The 15,500-nt window shown below is 44.4% G+C and overlaps 1 protein-coding gene across 7 annotated transcripts in view; it reads right to left on the reverse strand.

Annotated features, from left to right (window-relative positions):
• smarcc2 (SWI/SNF related BAF chromatin remodeling complex subunit C2) overlaps positions 1 to 15,500 on the reverse strand; it is a 355,784-nt gene that overhangs the window by 188,069 nt on the left and 152,215 nt on the right. For all 7 annotated transcript variants that reach the window (XM_072494060.1, XM_072494062.1, XM_072494064.1 and 4 more), the window contains exons 8-10: positions 11,870 to 11,945; positions 9,758 to 9,889; positions 8,632 to 8,747 (exon numbers count right to left, since the gene is read on the reverse strand). In XM_072494060.1, coding sequence (XP_072350161.1) covers positions 8,632 to 8,747; positions 9,758 to 9,889; positions 11,870 to 11,945 — 324 coding nt within the window. The remainder of the gene's footprint in view (positions 1 to 8,631; positions 8,748 to 9,757; positions 9,890 to 11,869; positions 11,946 to 15,500) is intronic.

A 15,500-nucleotide genomic window follows, 5' to 3' on the forward strand; every position in this document is an offset into this window, starting at 1 on the left:
TGGAAACGGTATCTCTTTATTTACTCGACCAAAATGCCTCAAATCTTTGAACTCACTGGGTGTTTTCTTTAAAAAATCAAAATTGTGCCATCTTAGAAATTTGATTTGTAGCCGTATGCATTGAAGGAAGGTGGAAGCTAAATTCAGGGAGCTAGGAAACTTAGATCTAGGACAAACAGAGTTATTATCTCTGGGTTGTTACCCATGCCACGTGATAGCGAGACGAGGAATAGGGAGAGAGAGGAGTTGAACACGTGGCTACAGGGATGGTGCAGGAGAGAGGGTTTCAGATTTCTGGATAATTGGGGCTCATTCTGGGGTCGGTGGGACCTCTACAAACGGGATGGTCTACACCTAGACCAGAGGGGTACCAATATCCTGGGGGGGAAATTTGCTAATACTCTTCCTGACACTATGTAGATAGGCCAATGAGAGGCGAGGCCATATTGGATTTGGTACTGGGTAATGAACCAGGACAGGTGTTAGATTTGGAGGTAGATGAGCACTTTGGTGATAGTGACCACAATTCGATTATGTTTACATTAGTGATGGAAAGGGATAGATATATACCTCAGGGCAAGAATTATATCTGGGGGAAAGGCAATTATGATGCGATGAGGCAAGACTTAGGATGCACCGGATGGAGAGGAAAACTGCAGGGGATGGGCACAATGGAAATGTGTGGAGCTTGTTCGAGGAATAGTTACTGCGTGTCCTTGATAAGTATGTACCTGTCAGGCAGGGAGGAAGTGGTCGAGCAAGGGAACCGTGGTTTACTAAAGCGGTCGAAACACTTGTCAAGAGGAAGGAGGCTTATGTAAAGATGAGACATGAAGGTTCAGTTAGGGCGCTCAAGAGTTACAAGTTAGCTAGGAAGGACCTAAAGAGAGAGCTAAGAGCCAGGAGGGGACATGAGAAGTCTTTGGCAGGTAGGATCAAGGATAACCCTAAAGCTTTCTGTAGATATGTCAGGAATAAAAGAATGACTAGGGTAAGAGTAGGGCCAGTCAAGGGCAGTAGTGGGAAGTTGTGCTTGGAGTCCGAGGAGATAGGAGAGGTGCTAAATGAATATTTTTCGTCAGTATTCACACATGAAAAAGACAATGTTGTCGAGGAGAATACTGAGATTCAGGCTACTAGACTAGAAGGGCTTGAGGTTCACAAGGAGGAGGTGTTAGCAATTCTGGAAAGTGTGAAAATAGATAAGTCCCCTGGGCCGGATGGGATTTATCCTAGGATTCTCTGGGAAGCTAGGGAGGAGATTGCTGAGCCTTTGGCTTTGATCTTTAAGTCATCTTTGTCTACAGGAATAGTGCCAGAAGACTGGAGGATAGCAAATATTGTCCCTTTGTTCAAGAAGAAGAGTAGAGACAACCCCAGTAACTATAGACCAGTGAGCATTACTTCTGTTGTGGGCAAAATCTTGGAAAGGTTTATAAGAGATAGGGTGTATAATCATCTGGAAAGGAATAATTTGATTAGAGATAGTCAACACGGTTTTGTGAAGGGTAGGTCGTGCCTCACAAACCGTATTGAGTTCTTTGAGAAGGTGACCAAACAGGTGGATGAGGGTAAAGCAGTTGATGTGGTGTATACGGATTTCAGTCAAACGTTTGATCAGGTTCCCCACGGTAGGCTACTACAGGAAATACGGAGGCATGGGATTCAGGGTGACTTAGCAGTCTGGATCAGAAATTGGCTAGCTGGAAGAAGACAAAGGGTGGTGGTTGATGGGAAATGTTCAGACTGGAGTCCAATTGCTAGTGGTGTACCACAAGGATCTGTTTTGGGGCCACTGCTGTTTGTCATTTTTATAAATGACCTGGAGGAGGGCGTAGAAGGATGGGTGAGTAAATTTGCAGATGACACTAAAGTCGGTGGAGTTGTGGACAGTGCGGAAGGATGTTACACGTTACAGAGGGACATAGATAAGCTGCAGCGCTGGGCTGAGAGGTGGCAAATGGATTTTAATGCAGAAAAGTGTGAGGTGATTCATTTTGGAAGGAATAACAGGAAGACAGAGTACTGGGCTAATGGTAAGATTCTTGGCAGTGTGGATGAGCAGAGAGATCTCGGTGTCCATGTACATAGATCCCTGAAAGTTGCCACCCAGGTTGAGAGGGTTGTTAAGAAGGCATATGGTGTGTTAGCTTTTATTGGTAGAGGGATTGAGTTTCGGAGCCATGAGGTCATGTTGCAGCTGTACAAAACTCTGGTGCGGCCGCATTTGGAGTATTGCGTGTAATTCTGGTCGCCGCATTATCGGAAGGATGTGGAAGCATTGGAAAGGGTGCAGAAGAGATTTACCAGAATGTTGCCTGGTATGGAGGGAAGATCTTAGGAGGAAAGGCTGAGGGACTTGAGGCTGTTTTCGTTAGAGAGAAGATTAAGAGGTGACTTAATTGAGGCATACAAGACATGAAATGAAATGAAAATCGCTTATTGTCACAAGTAGGCTTCAAATGAAGTTACTGTGAAAAGCCCCTCGTCGCCACATTCCGGCGCCTGTTCGGGGAGGCTGGTACGGGAATTGAACCGTGCTGCTGGCCTGCCTTGGTCTGCTTTAAAAGCCAGCGATTTAGCCCAGTGTGCTAAACCAACAGGATTGGATAGGGTGGACAATGAGAGCCTTTTTCCTCGGATGGTGATGTCCAGCACGAGGGGACATCCCTTTAAATTGAGGGGAGATAGATATAAGACAGATGTCAGAGGTAGGTTCTTTACTAAGAGTAGTAAGGGTGTGGAATGCCCTACCTGCAACAGTAGTGGCCTCGCCAACACTAAGGACATTCAAATGGTCATTGGATAGACATATGGACGATAAGGGAATAGTGTAGATGGGCTTTAGAGTGGTTTCACAGGTCGACGCAACATCGAGGGCCGAAGGGCCTGTACTGCGCTGTAATGTTCTATGTTCTATGTGTGACAAAATTTAAACAATTTCCATTCGTCTGTTTTGTTCTATTTTGTGGTTAGAAAATTATGATTTTTAAAAAAATCAGAATTTGATTGCTCGATTTTGTGACAGCGTCTCATTCTCTCGTGATTCCGTTTGCTGCTTTTTTTGATTTGTTCTGAAAACTGAACAATTTGTTTTCATTGATTACAACTTCTTTTCCCGTTTTAACATGCAGTGCTTTGAGGTGTTAATACCACGGTCACACTTTTAGGTTTCACGCCTTTGATAGGGGAGTCATGCCAGATAGAAGGGAAGATATGAAGAGAGTAAACGATGTTACAAAAGGTATCAGACTGGCAACAGTTGCGAGTTGAATCTGCTACTCACGAGCTGTAGTGCTGGACAGTGGCGTTGAGAGGTTTGATTAAAGATTCATCAGCGAGTGGCTAGCATGTGACAGTGTGAGATAACCAATGCTGGTGGCAGAAACCAACCAGAGGGAATACAGAATAAGTGGCGAGCCAAGAGACCGGGGCGGCACGGGAGCACAGTGGTTAGCACTGCTGCCTAACAGTGCCAGGGACCCGGGTTCGAATCCGATCTCGGGTGACTGTGCGGAGCTTGCACTTTCTCCCCGTGTCTGCGTGGGTTTCCTCCGGATGCTCCGGTTTCTTCCCACAGTGCAAAGATGTGCAGGTTAGGTAGAATTGGTGATGCTAAATTGCCCCTAGGTGGACTTGCGCGGAGAGGGCGGGGGAGTGGGTCTGTGTCGGGTGCGCTTTGAGACGGTCGGTGCAGACTTGATGGGCCGAATGGCCTCCTTCTGCGCTGTAGGGATTCTATGACAGAAGGAAAAGAGACACTAGAAGCAAGGGCCATATGAAGGGCAAGAGATGTCCAGTTGTGGCGCTGGTGAAACAGGTAAAGATGTGAAACATAAAGGAGGTCATGGCAGGTAAATAGATATCACTGGATTGGATAGGTGAAGTGACAAGGAATGTATGTACAGGCAGTCGTATCAGGGTCAGAGTGGCACTAGGTGTAAGGAAGAAAAAGTGTGTTGGAGGAGGCAGGGAGCAGCAAAGCTTTTAGTAGACAACAAATGGGTTAAGATAGAAAAAAGATGGTAAGAGAGGCAGGAACAGCAGGAGTGCAGCACAGAGGTTCCAAGCTGTGGTCTATCTTGAAAAGGCTGAAGTTGATAATCAGTCAAAGCTGTTCATTCAGGGATAAACTATGGACCAATAATGCATTTTAAGGCCATACATAAATGAATACATAAATGAAATAAGGCAGCAAGTGAATCCGAGGGAATGTGAGATGATGTTCTCAAAGATAGGCAAGGTAAGGCAGAGGATAAGGTGAAAAGGAAAATTGAGGAGGTTACTGTGGCTAGTTTAATTGTGGTACAAGGGAGAGCGTGGAGATGAGGAGAGAGTGAGAGGGGAAGGAAAAGACTAAGAGTGGAGAATGGGGAGAGGAAGGGAAGGCAAAAGGGAAAGGGGAAAATAGGTGAGGGGACGGGGGGAGAAAGAGAAGGGAAACGGGGGTGAGATAAAGGAGGGATGGAGGAAGACGAATGGGAAGGGAGAGAAGGGGAAGGAGAGAAAAAGAGGAAGAGACAAAGGGAACGAGAGCGAGGGAGTGATGGACGGAAAGAAAAATAGAATGAGACTCCCATTTAGGCTTTTCCTGCCCGCTGAATCTGTCCTGATACAACATTTAAGCTGCGATAGGAAATCATCTAAACTAAAAAAATGTTTCTTGAATTATCACTTGATCTAATGTGGTGCGACTCTGTGTCTGCAGCACAGTTACGATGTTTAGCTACTGTGCTGAGGAATGGCACCAGTAAGCAGCTCGACCACGAGAGAAGGAGATAGTTTGAAACAGCTGACAATGCTTTGAACAGGGCGAGGCCTTGGCCTGTAGTTTGAAGGCCATTGTTGCGTTCTTCCTTCAGTGAAGTGCTCCAATTCTACACGTTATTAAAGGCCAAATAAAATCCTTGGTTTCTGCTCTTGGATGAACAGGTGATGAAGGTTTAAGAATGCAGGAAGCTTTCAAAAGATTTTTTTTTGAAATACGACAGGTGGTAGGTGCAAGTTTTCTATTTATTTCATCTTCCACAGAGGTCACACTTGGCGATATTTTACCTGGCCTCCTGTGTCATATGTGAGCCATAATAAAACGACCTCGGGCCAACATCGGTGATGTTGTAATTGTGGCCTCGTACCACTAGGGGACACTGCTGCACTTCGCCTCACCATCTCTACCTCTTCAGTCTCACATGAATCACTTCTGTTCTGCTGCTCAGACTGGACATTAGCTGATCGCTTGAAGTTATATTTGTCGTTATTTTGGTTGTAAAATTAAAAAGAAAATGTGTTCCCGCCTCTGCCTGCCAAAAAGCTCGGTCCTGCCGCTGAAGAAAATAAATACTCTTCCAGTAGCCTAATCCCCACTCAAGAAAATGTGGGTGTTCAGCTCTTTAAAAAGACATCTTACACTGCTGTTTACACAAATATTTTCCCTTTCCCAATGCTCATAGCTCTGCCAGCTCTTCACAAAATATATACCCCTCCTCTGGTAGTCCTGTTGCTCATTGCTGTCATTAGAGTTTCTCTGCTTTTACCTGCCTATAGGCTCAACGTCTAGCCCCAGTTCTGTTAAATTTAGGCATTTGCCTCTTCCTGGCTCTGCCCTGGGAGCCAGTAGAGGCAGACCTCAGGCACCCGCATCCGGGACTTCCCCCAGTGCTGACGAATCCGCATCCTCAGTAATACTACTTGGCATAACACTTTGGTCCCGAAAGACGTGCTGTTGGGTGAATTGGACATTCTGAATTCTCCCTCTGTGACCCGAACAGGTGCCGGAATGTGGCGACTAGGGGCTTTTCACAGTAACTTCATTGCAATGTTAATGTAAGCCGGCTTGTGACAATAATGAAGATTATTATTTTTGCACGCCTTCCTTCACCATCACACATTCCAATTTTACACCTATTTCTTCGCTGATGGGTTCTTTCTGCCACCCAATGTGTTCATTATGAACTTATACAAAGCAATTTCTAATTCATGATCCAAACTTCATCCAGTTGGTCGAGTGACAAACAAGTGTATTCCACCTCATGGAGATCTCCTGCAGATAATTGGGAGACCATCATGTTTATTCACTGGGATTCCCTCAGATTCAATACTCAGAGGGGAAGGCTACCTAAGAGTGCCAATCAAATTGTTTGAATAAAAATTCCAAGGGGGGTCTTTTGTCCGCCATTTTTTTTTTTACACAGCAACTGAAATTTCTAAAATAAGGTTTGGAACACAATGAAAACAAGAAAAATGTTCACTTATCCAAATTAACAATTGTGCTCGGTTACAAAGTTTGTTTTGTTCAAGTAGCTTTGTTAATATTCTTACATGAAGAACTCAGCCGCTTTCAAAGCCTGAGCTTGAAGTTTATACTTTGATTGGCTGCTGTTACTATTGACTTCCCAGACTATGGAGTGTGTGGTCACATTTCCCTCGCCATAGATTAGCAACAATTTATTCCTGTTGCTTGACTCATTGGAGAATTTCTGACTTTTTCGCAAAACTGACTGGAGCAGGCTCGATGGACCAAATGGCCTAATTCTGCTCCTATGTCTTGTGGTCTTATTTGTTCTCGATAGCCGAATTCAACTGTTTAGAGTTTACCTCAGGAAAAAAAAGAACTAATCAGGAGAACTTAAAAAGCAAAGAATACAAATGTATTTCTCTCCATTGAAGGTCCTCCCCTCTTTCACTCTTCTGGCTAATGCATCAATTCTCAGATAGAGGAAGTAGGGTAGAGGATGAATGAAAAAAAAATGTAAAGAAAAGGAACAGAGACTGATAACATAAGAGGAAGACAGAGAGCGGGAAGCAGAGGGAGCAACTGATATAGAGAAATTCAAAACACGGAGAGAGAGAATGTGAGGCAGAAATAGTGAGAGAAACAAACATCAGCACAAAAAGAGACAGCAAGAAAGAAGCAGAGAAGGGAGTAAATTAGGGGGACTGAGAAGTACAGATGCAGAAATGGAGGGAGTTAGAGAGAGTAACAATGAAGCTAGCTTGCATGTACGAGTATGAAGCAGAAAGAATTAGCAGGATGTGGTCAATCAGTTGGTGTCACAATTCAATCTGCGTAGCATTTGTGCATCCACTGACATGGTAACACCACTGGAAATCTGCTAGTAGATTATAAAGGTCATTAAACATGCACTTGGAGTTTTGCAGTGACCGAGTAGATGCAATATAAACAGGCCAAGAATTCTCCATTTTCTTTCCTGAGCATGAAGGCCGGGAAGTGAAAGTCACTATAGTTCCCCGAGGACCATAGGCTGCTCTCGCCTTTTGAGAGAGGGCTGACTGGTGGTGATTTTAGCCTGAGGATCACCACACCTCAGGCGAGGGGAGAGGATAACCTCAGCTAGTACGGGAATTGAACCCGTGCTGTTGGCCTCGCTCCGCATCACGGAGCAGCCATCCAGCCAATTGAACGCTGTACATGTGATGACACCAAACAATTACAGTCCAGTTGCACAAAGCAACCCCCGAGAATGGAGGAAAACCATGCCCCAGGCCCTCACATGGGAATGCCTCTGAGAACAAACATATTGGACAGATTTGCAATGGAGAATCCTAAATTTGTGGTTTGGCTTGGGAACTGTTTAAGATTTGTGTGTGTTAGAAACCTTATTTTACTGGCAAAGCAAGATGGCGGCCAAAAGGATCCCCCCCCCCCCCCCCCGCCCCCCCCCAAAAAAGTATTTTGAGCAATTTCATGAGCTCCCCATCTCCTCCTTGCTGCTTGTTTATCGGTAACTATTTACTAACTCGTCATTGCTACTTTTATAACCTCTTTAGTAGCATTTCAGGCAACCAACATTATTCAGTTCATAATCACTTGCTGCTTGTCACAAATTGAGCCAATCAAGGATGCGTGATGGAGAATGCGATGTACACTTTGCATATATGATACTTGAAAGTGTGCCAGGCGTGCATGTGACTTTTAGTTATTTCAATGTGTTAATAGCCTGAACATAGGACTACTCAAGTAACACACTAATCGCTCTTCACATTTTGCCCAGAAACATCGTGATTCTGGTTTTGAAGAGGGCTTTTTGGGACCAGAAGCATTTTAGGTAGTGTGTCTCCAAAACTGGTGATTCCCATGCATTCCAACACCTCGACATTCTAATTCTATGGATACCATTTTTTGTTTGCTGCCAGCTTTCAGAACAGGGCAGGTTATACAAGGACATTAATGCGCTCTCCAGTAACTCAGAGTAATAAGGTTGGAAGAACTCAGATCTCTTTTCCGCAGTCAAATTTCACACAGGATCAAAATCGGACACTGCTCCTTTAAACTCCCTCAATCTTCCCAATCCCAAAGCCATTCATTTAACACAGCCTCTCACTTGCAATCTTTAACGGGTCGGTCACAGTGGTCCAGTGGCCATACAGCAATGTTCTTTTCTTAAAAGTGTTTCATATTCTGACAAACCTTGAGTGGTATAAAACTGTTAATGTGCTTAATAGATTTTATTAGAAATCGATCAATTCACTTTCTTTCAGAGGGTTACGTCTGGGTCAGCAGCTTGGGAATGAATGTTGGCATACCTTTTTGCATTAGAAATTCACACAGGAGGCCAACATTTCTCAGTTTAAAGCAAGCAATAATTTCCTGAGACAAGGGAAGTGCCTCACCCTTTCTTGGTGTTCTTTTTCTTGGAGTCGGGGGTCGGAGAAGGAGAAGGGGAACGTTTCCTTTTTTTGTGACTGCTTCCCTTCTTATCTCTCCGATCGGAGTCAGGGCTGTGCACCTTTGAAGAATAAATGTTGGAGAGTCACTCATTTTCCATACAACCAGCGAAACGTCACTTGCACTGGAAGCACCAAGTGCAAATAACTCTTGTGTGCTTCCAGACAAGAAACAATTCTCAATAACAGGTGAACTTCCTAAAATAAACTTTTTTGGGGGCTGCTAGATAATGGAAGCGACTGAAGAAAGATTTGACCGGGCAGCACAAGTGGTTAGCACTGTGGCTTCACAGCGCCAGGGTCCCTGGTTCGATTCCCGGCTTGGGTCACTGTCTGTGCGGAGTCTGCACGTTCTCCCAGTGTCTGCGTGGGTTTCCTTCCACAAATCCCGAAAGACGTGCTGTTAGGTGGATTGGCCATGATAAATTGACCTCAAGTGTCCAAAAGGTTAGGAGAGGTTATTGGGTTACGGGGATAGGGTGCAAGTGAGGGTTTAAGTGGGTCAGTGCAGACTCGATGGGCCTAATGGCCTCCTTCTGCACTGTATGTTCCATGTTCTGTGAACGACTGAATTCTGTTCAGAAAGTGAACAGGAAGGGATCTTATATTTGATTCTTCAAGCTTTGTATTGGTACACATCTACCCAAAGTCTTTTTTTTCTCTTTTTAAAAATAAATTTAGAGTACTCAATTATTTTTTTCCAATTAAGGGGCAATTTAGCGTGGCCAATCCACCTACCCTGTGCATCTTTGGGTTGTGGGGGTGAGACCCACGCAAACACGGGGAGAATGTGGAGAATGTGCAAACTCCACACGGACAGTGACCCGGGGCCGGGATCGAACATCTACCCAAAGTCAAATTTTCCTTTCTAATCTCAAATAATAAACTATAGGGAATGCCTGTTTTGAAAGCTTCCATCAATTTTTATTAAAGTACATTTCAAGTTCAAATTTGAACATCACAGCCAAAAGGAACAATCTTTCGAAAAAGAACAATATTGAGTCAAATGTAACACTGGCTGAAACTCACCTCAAGTCACGAAAGAGGTAAATTGGAAAACAGGAGAAATTACCTCTTCTGTTAATGTTTTGGCAGAAATTCTTTTCCTTCGAACAACAGGTGCCCGGTCATCATTCACCTCATAGTCTTCCTCGTTCATCCACTCATTGAAGGTATCGGTGTCCATTATCCACTTAGCATGGACCTTTCAACAGACAGGAAGTTTAGTTAAATAAAAGCAAAATACTGTGGATGCTGGAAACCGGAAATAAAAACAGAAAATGCTCGGAAAACTCGGCATCTGTGGAGAAAGAAACAGAGTTAACGCTTCAAATCCAATAACACTCTTACAGAACTCTAGGAAGCTTGGATAGTCTTGAAAGAGAGTCCACGAGGGGGGGGGTTATTGTTTGTAAGGGAGAAAAATTGTGTTAAAAAACTTTAATAAATATATTTTTAAAAAAAGAAAGTGAGTCCACATGAGTTACGAGCAGATGAATGCTGGAATTCTTACATTATCTTTTTTTAGTTAAATACAAACATTTCTTTTCTTAACCCACCAGTAGAAAGACAGTAGCCATTAAGGTTTCGCCATTAGAAAGGGAGGTGATGGAATATTACTATTCCCAGCTCACAGAGTATCAGCCATGATTGAATGGCGGGGGGCAGCACGGTGGCGCAGTGGGTTAGCCCTGTTGTGTCACAGCGCCGAGGTCCCAGGTTCGATTCCGGCTCTGGGTCACTGTCCGTGTGGAGTTTGCACATTCTCCCCGTGTTTGCATGGGTTTCGCCCCCGCTACCCAAAGATGCGCAGGGTAGGTGGATTGGCCACGCTAAATTGCCCCTTAATTGGAAAAAATGAATTGGGCACTCCAAAATTTAAAAAAAATGTTTTAAAAAAAAATGATTGAATGGCGGAGCAGACTCGATGGGCCGAGTGGCCTGATTCTGCTCCTATGTCTTATGGTGTATTCCATTCCCCTTGCAACAAAGGCCAACAATGAGATGCTAATTACTTGCTGTACCTGCATGCTAACTCTTTATGATTCATGTACAATGACACCCAGATCCCTCTGTACTACATCATTCTGCAGTCTCTCTCTCCCTCGTTAAATACTCTGCTTTTCTTTTCTTCCAACCAACCTCACATTTTCCCACATATACTCCATCTGTCAAATATTTGCCCACTCACAAGGGCAGCATGGTGGCGCAGTGGTTAGCACTGCTGTCTCACGGTGCCGAGGTCCCAGGTTCGATTCCTGGCTTGGGTCACTGTCTGTGCGGAGTCTGCACGTTCTCCCCGTATCTGCGTGGGTTTCCCCCCACAAGTCCCGAAAGACGTGCTATTAAGTGAATTCGACATTCTGAATTCTCCCTCTGTGTACCCGAACAGGCACCGTAGTGTGGCGACTGGGGAATTTTCACAGTAACTTCATTGCATTGTTAATGTAAGACTACTTGTGACACTAATAGAGATATTATTTTTACTGAATGACTTTTGGAAATCCAAATATACTCCTGGTTTCTTTTTAACCACCCTGTTTGTTAGATCCTCAAAGAACTCTAATAATTCTCTCGTGCAATTTCTCTTTCACAAAACCATGTTGACTCTGCCTGATGGTATCCTGATTTTCTAAATGTCCTGCTGTTACCTCCTGAATAAAGGATTCTAGCCTTTTCCCAATGACAGATGTTAGGCTTACTGGCTTGTAGTTTCCTGCTTTCTGTCTCCCTCCTTTCTTGAATAGAGGTGTAACATTTGGGCTTTTCCAATCTGATGGGACCGTGCCAGAACCTAGGGAATTTTGGAAGATTCCAACTAATGCAGGATGGACTGTAGTAACACACACAGCTGATCTCAATGGTACCCACCAGCTCTGTGATAGCTACCTCCAAAAAAGACAACATCAGCAATGTCAATAGGAATACCATTAACTTGGGACCAGGAGAGGGGGTTGCAGAGGCTGATGGAGATTTGGGATTCTCGGACGGGTGGGTAAGAGGCTGCAGATGCTGTATTCAGAAGTCCCAAGTGTTATGATAACAGCAGTTTATGTTGACTAAATAAAGCAGGCCATTCTACATTTTGAACATGGGCAAAATAAACAGATTTGGATTCAGCTTTACCCATACACAGTTCTAAATATGTACATTTTAATGTATTGGGAATTATAAATCTGCAAACCTTCCGGGGTCGCTCAATAGGTGGGGGGTCCTCGACCGCTGCCTCAATCTCACTGGCTGGGATCCATGTATCATAACTAGGGGGACACAACACAGGAGGAATTTCAACATCACAATCCAGCATACTTTGTCGCAGTGTTAATATTGTCACTTACAAATTCTTTGCAATATTATCGCTCCTCAACAAAATGGCAGTAAAGCATTAAAACTTCTTAGTTCCTGTCTCCAGATTGCTACTCCCAACAATGTTGCATCAGAATCCTGATAAATATTTATTTTGAAATTTAGAGTACCCAATTTTTTTATTATTTCAAATTAAGGGGCAATTTTTAGCGTGTCCAATCCACCTACCCTGCACATCATTGAGTTGTGGGGGTGAGACCCACACAGACACGGGGAGAATGTGCAAACCCCACACGGAATAGCGATCCAGAGCCAGGATTCAAAGTGCTAACCACTGCGCCACCGCGCTGCCCCCTAATCCTGATAAATATAAAGAGGATTTGCTGCTCCTTGTGTAACTGACGTTTGGAGCAGATGTATACATTTGAGTTTCAGGAAGGAACTTAAACCAGGCACAAACTTTTGGTCAATTTTATTTTTATAGCACAACTTATTTAATGATTTAATTCATAACTGAAACAGTGTTTTGCAGACAAGTGACGGCATGAGATCAATTGAGGTGTTGTCCTTTTGTTCTCTAAAACTTCATTCTTGGACAAGGTGGGTATCTGAAGTCCAGTTTCGCAGCCTTGAGAAAAACTAAATGATACTTCAACAGTGGAGCGCTGCTGTACGAAGATACTCTCATCATTCATGAAGTCTGGTGGTAAGGCAAGCAGAGGAATATCATCCTCGCCTCCAGTTGGTTGATGGGGAAATGCCCTGTAATTTGCCCGAAATGTGTTCTCAAAATGAGGTTTCAGCTTAACGGGTGACAAAAATGGAATCATTAGTTAAACTTAATGCTGTGAACTCAAAATGAAAATGACAAAGGTGTATATTTAAATAAAACATTCCTCACCAAGGCCAAAAGGCCAGTTGAATAGTGTGTTCAGGATAGCCTTGTTAGTGGGACATAATCAGACCATTTTTGGTCCGATATAGGACCCTTTGTTAAAAGACTGAGAACCCAAGGGAGCAAAAGTAGAATCAAAGAATCCCTACAGAGCAGAAGGAGGCCATTCGGCACCGACCCTCTGAAAGAGCACCCCACCCAGGCCCATTACCCCACCCCATCCCCGCAACCCCACCTAACCGGCACATCTTTGGACACTAAGGGACAATTTAACATGGCCAATCCACCTAACCTGCACATCTTTGGACACTAAGGGACAATTTAACATGGCCAATCCACCTAACCTGTACATCTTTGGACACTAAGGGACAATTTATCATGGCCAATCCACCTAACCTGCACATCTTTGGACACTAAGGACAATTTAACACGGCCAATCCACCTAACCTGCACATCTTTGGACACTAAGGACAATTTAACACGGCCAATCCACCTAACCTGTACATCTTTGGACACTAAGGACAATTTAACACGGCCAATCCACCTAACCTGTACATCTTTGGACACTAAGGGACAATTTATCATGGCCAATCCACCTAACCTGTACATCTTTGGACACTAAGGGACAATTTAACATGGCCAGTCCACCTAACCTGTACATCTTTGGACACGAAGGGACAATTTATCACGGCCAATCCACCTAACCTGCACATCTTTGGACACTAAGGGACAATTTAACATGGCCAATCCACCTAACCTGCACATCTTTGGACACTAAGGGGCAATTTATCACGGCCAATCCACCTAACCTGTACATCTTTGGACACTAAGGGGCAATTTAGCATGGCCAGGGCAGCATGGTGGCGCAGTGGTTAGCACTGGGACTGCAGCGCCGAGGACCTGGGTTCGAATCCCGGCCCTGGGCCACTGTCCGTGTGGAGTTTGCACATTCTCCCCGTGTCTGCGTGGGTTTCACCCCCACAACCCAAAAGATGTGCTGGTTAGGTGGATTGGACACGTAAATTGCCCATTAATTGGAAAAGAAAATAATTGGGTACTCTAAATTTCTATAAATAGGAGGGTCGAGAGAGGTTTGGGGTCCTGTTTGTGGTGGGTAGCTGTGTCAGTTTTGAGGAGCTGTTCGACAAATTCCAACTTCCGAGGCCTAATTTATTCAGGTATTCCCAGGTGCGTGATTTCTTGTGTAAGGAGATCTCTTTGTTTCCCTTGGTACCTTTCCCCTCCCGCTTGAATAGGAACTTAGCTCTGGCCGAGTTGGGTGAGGGGAAGATTTCAGACATTTATAGACCGATCCTGTGGGCGGAGCAGGCTCCATGGATGAGGTAAAGAGGAAGTGGGAGGTGAACTGGGTCCAGTTTTTTATTGGGGGGGGGGGCAACTCGCCCTGTGTGAGGCTCAGCTTGATGCACAGGGCCAATCTGACTAAGACGAGGATGAGTGTTTTTTTCGTGGGAGTGGAGGATAGGTATGAGCGTTGTTCTCGGGAGCTGGTGAATCATACCCATATGTTCTGATCTTGTGCTAAACCTGTAAGCTTCTGGGTCCTCTTCTTCAACACCATGTCAGGGATTCTTGATAGCAAGCTGGAGCCCTGTCCGCTGGTGGCATTTTTGGACTCGCCGTGCTTCAGTGGGAGGTGAAGGTGGATGTCCTCGCCTTTGCCTCGTTGATAGCCCGGAGGCAAGTTTTGCTGGGGTGGAGATCTCCTACTCCGCCCAGTGCCTCAATTTATTAAATACTAAAATTGCCCTGTTTACAACTATTTATATCTATGCTTAAGTTTGAGCATTATGGTTTGCAGTTAATAGCTTGTTTTTGGCAGGTACAGTAGCATAGCAATTATTTTACTGGATTAGCAATCCAGAGGCCTGGACCAACGATCCGGAGGCAATAGTTCCAATCTCTCGGCCATGCTAAATTGTCCCTTAGTGTCCAAAGATGTACAGGTTAGGTGGATTGGCCATGTTAAATTGTCCCTTGGTGTCCAAAGATGTGCAGGTTAGGTGGATTGGCCATGTTAAATTGTCCCTTACTGTCCAAAGATGTACAGGTTAGGTGGATTGGCCATGTTAAATTGCCCCTTAGTGTCCAAAGATGTGCAGGTTAGGTGGATTGGCCGTGTTAAATTGTCCCTTAATGTCCAAAAATGTACAGGTTAGGTGGATTGGCCATGTTAAATTGTCCCTTAGTGTCCAAAGATGTACAGGTTAGGTGGATTGGCCACGATAGATTGCCCCGAGTGGGGTTATGGGGATAGTGTGGGGGTTGGGCTTAGGTAAGGTGCTCCTTCAGAGGGCCGATGCAGACTTGATGGGCGGATTGACCTCCTTCTGCACTGTAGGGATTCCATGATTCATACAATAATGATAACTGAATCATTTGGAGAGATGGTTTATTATTTATTTTCCAATTGTCGTGTTAGGTACACTGGTCTAACACTGGCTGCAACTGGATGCAGCTTAGATCAGAAAGATACTCCAGACCTTGAAGTTAGTTCAATCAGGTTTATTGAACTAATAGCACAGTTCTCTATGAGTTTGACTCTCGGCTAACTTAAGTGTGGTTACTCTGTCTGACTGAACCAGACTAGCTC

The sequence above is a fragment of the Scyliorhinus torazame genome, chromosome X (assembly GCF_047496885.1).
Source record: "Scyliorhinus torazame isolate Kashiwa2021f chromosome X, sScyTor2.1, whole genome shotgun sequence".
Taxonomy (NCBI): domain Eukaryota; kingdom Metazoa; phylum Chordata; class Chondrichthyes; order Carcharhiniformes; family Scyliorhinidae; genus Scyliorhinus; species Scyliorhinus torazame.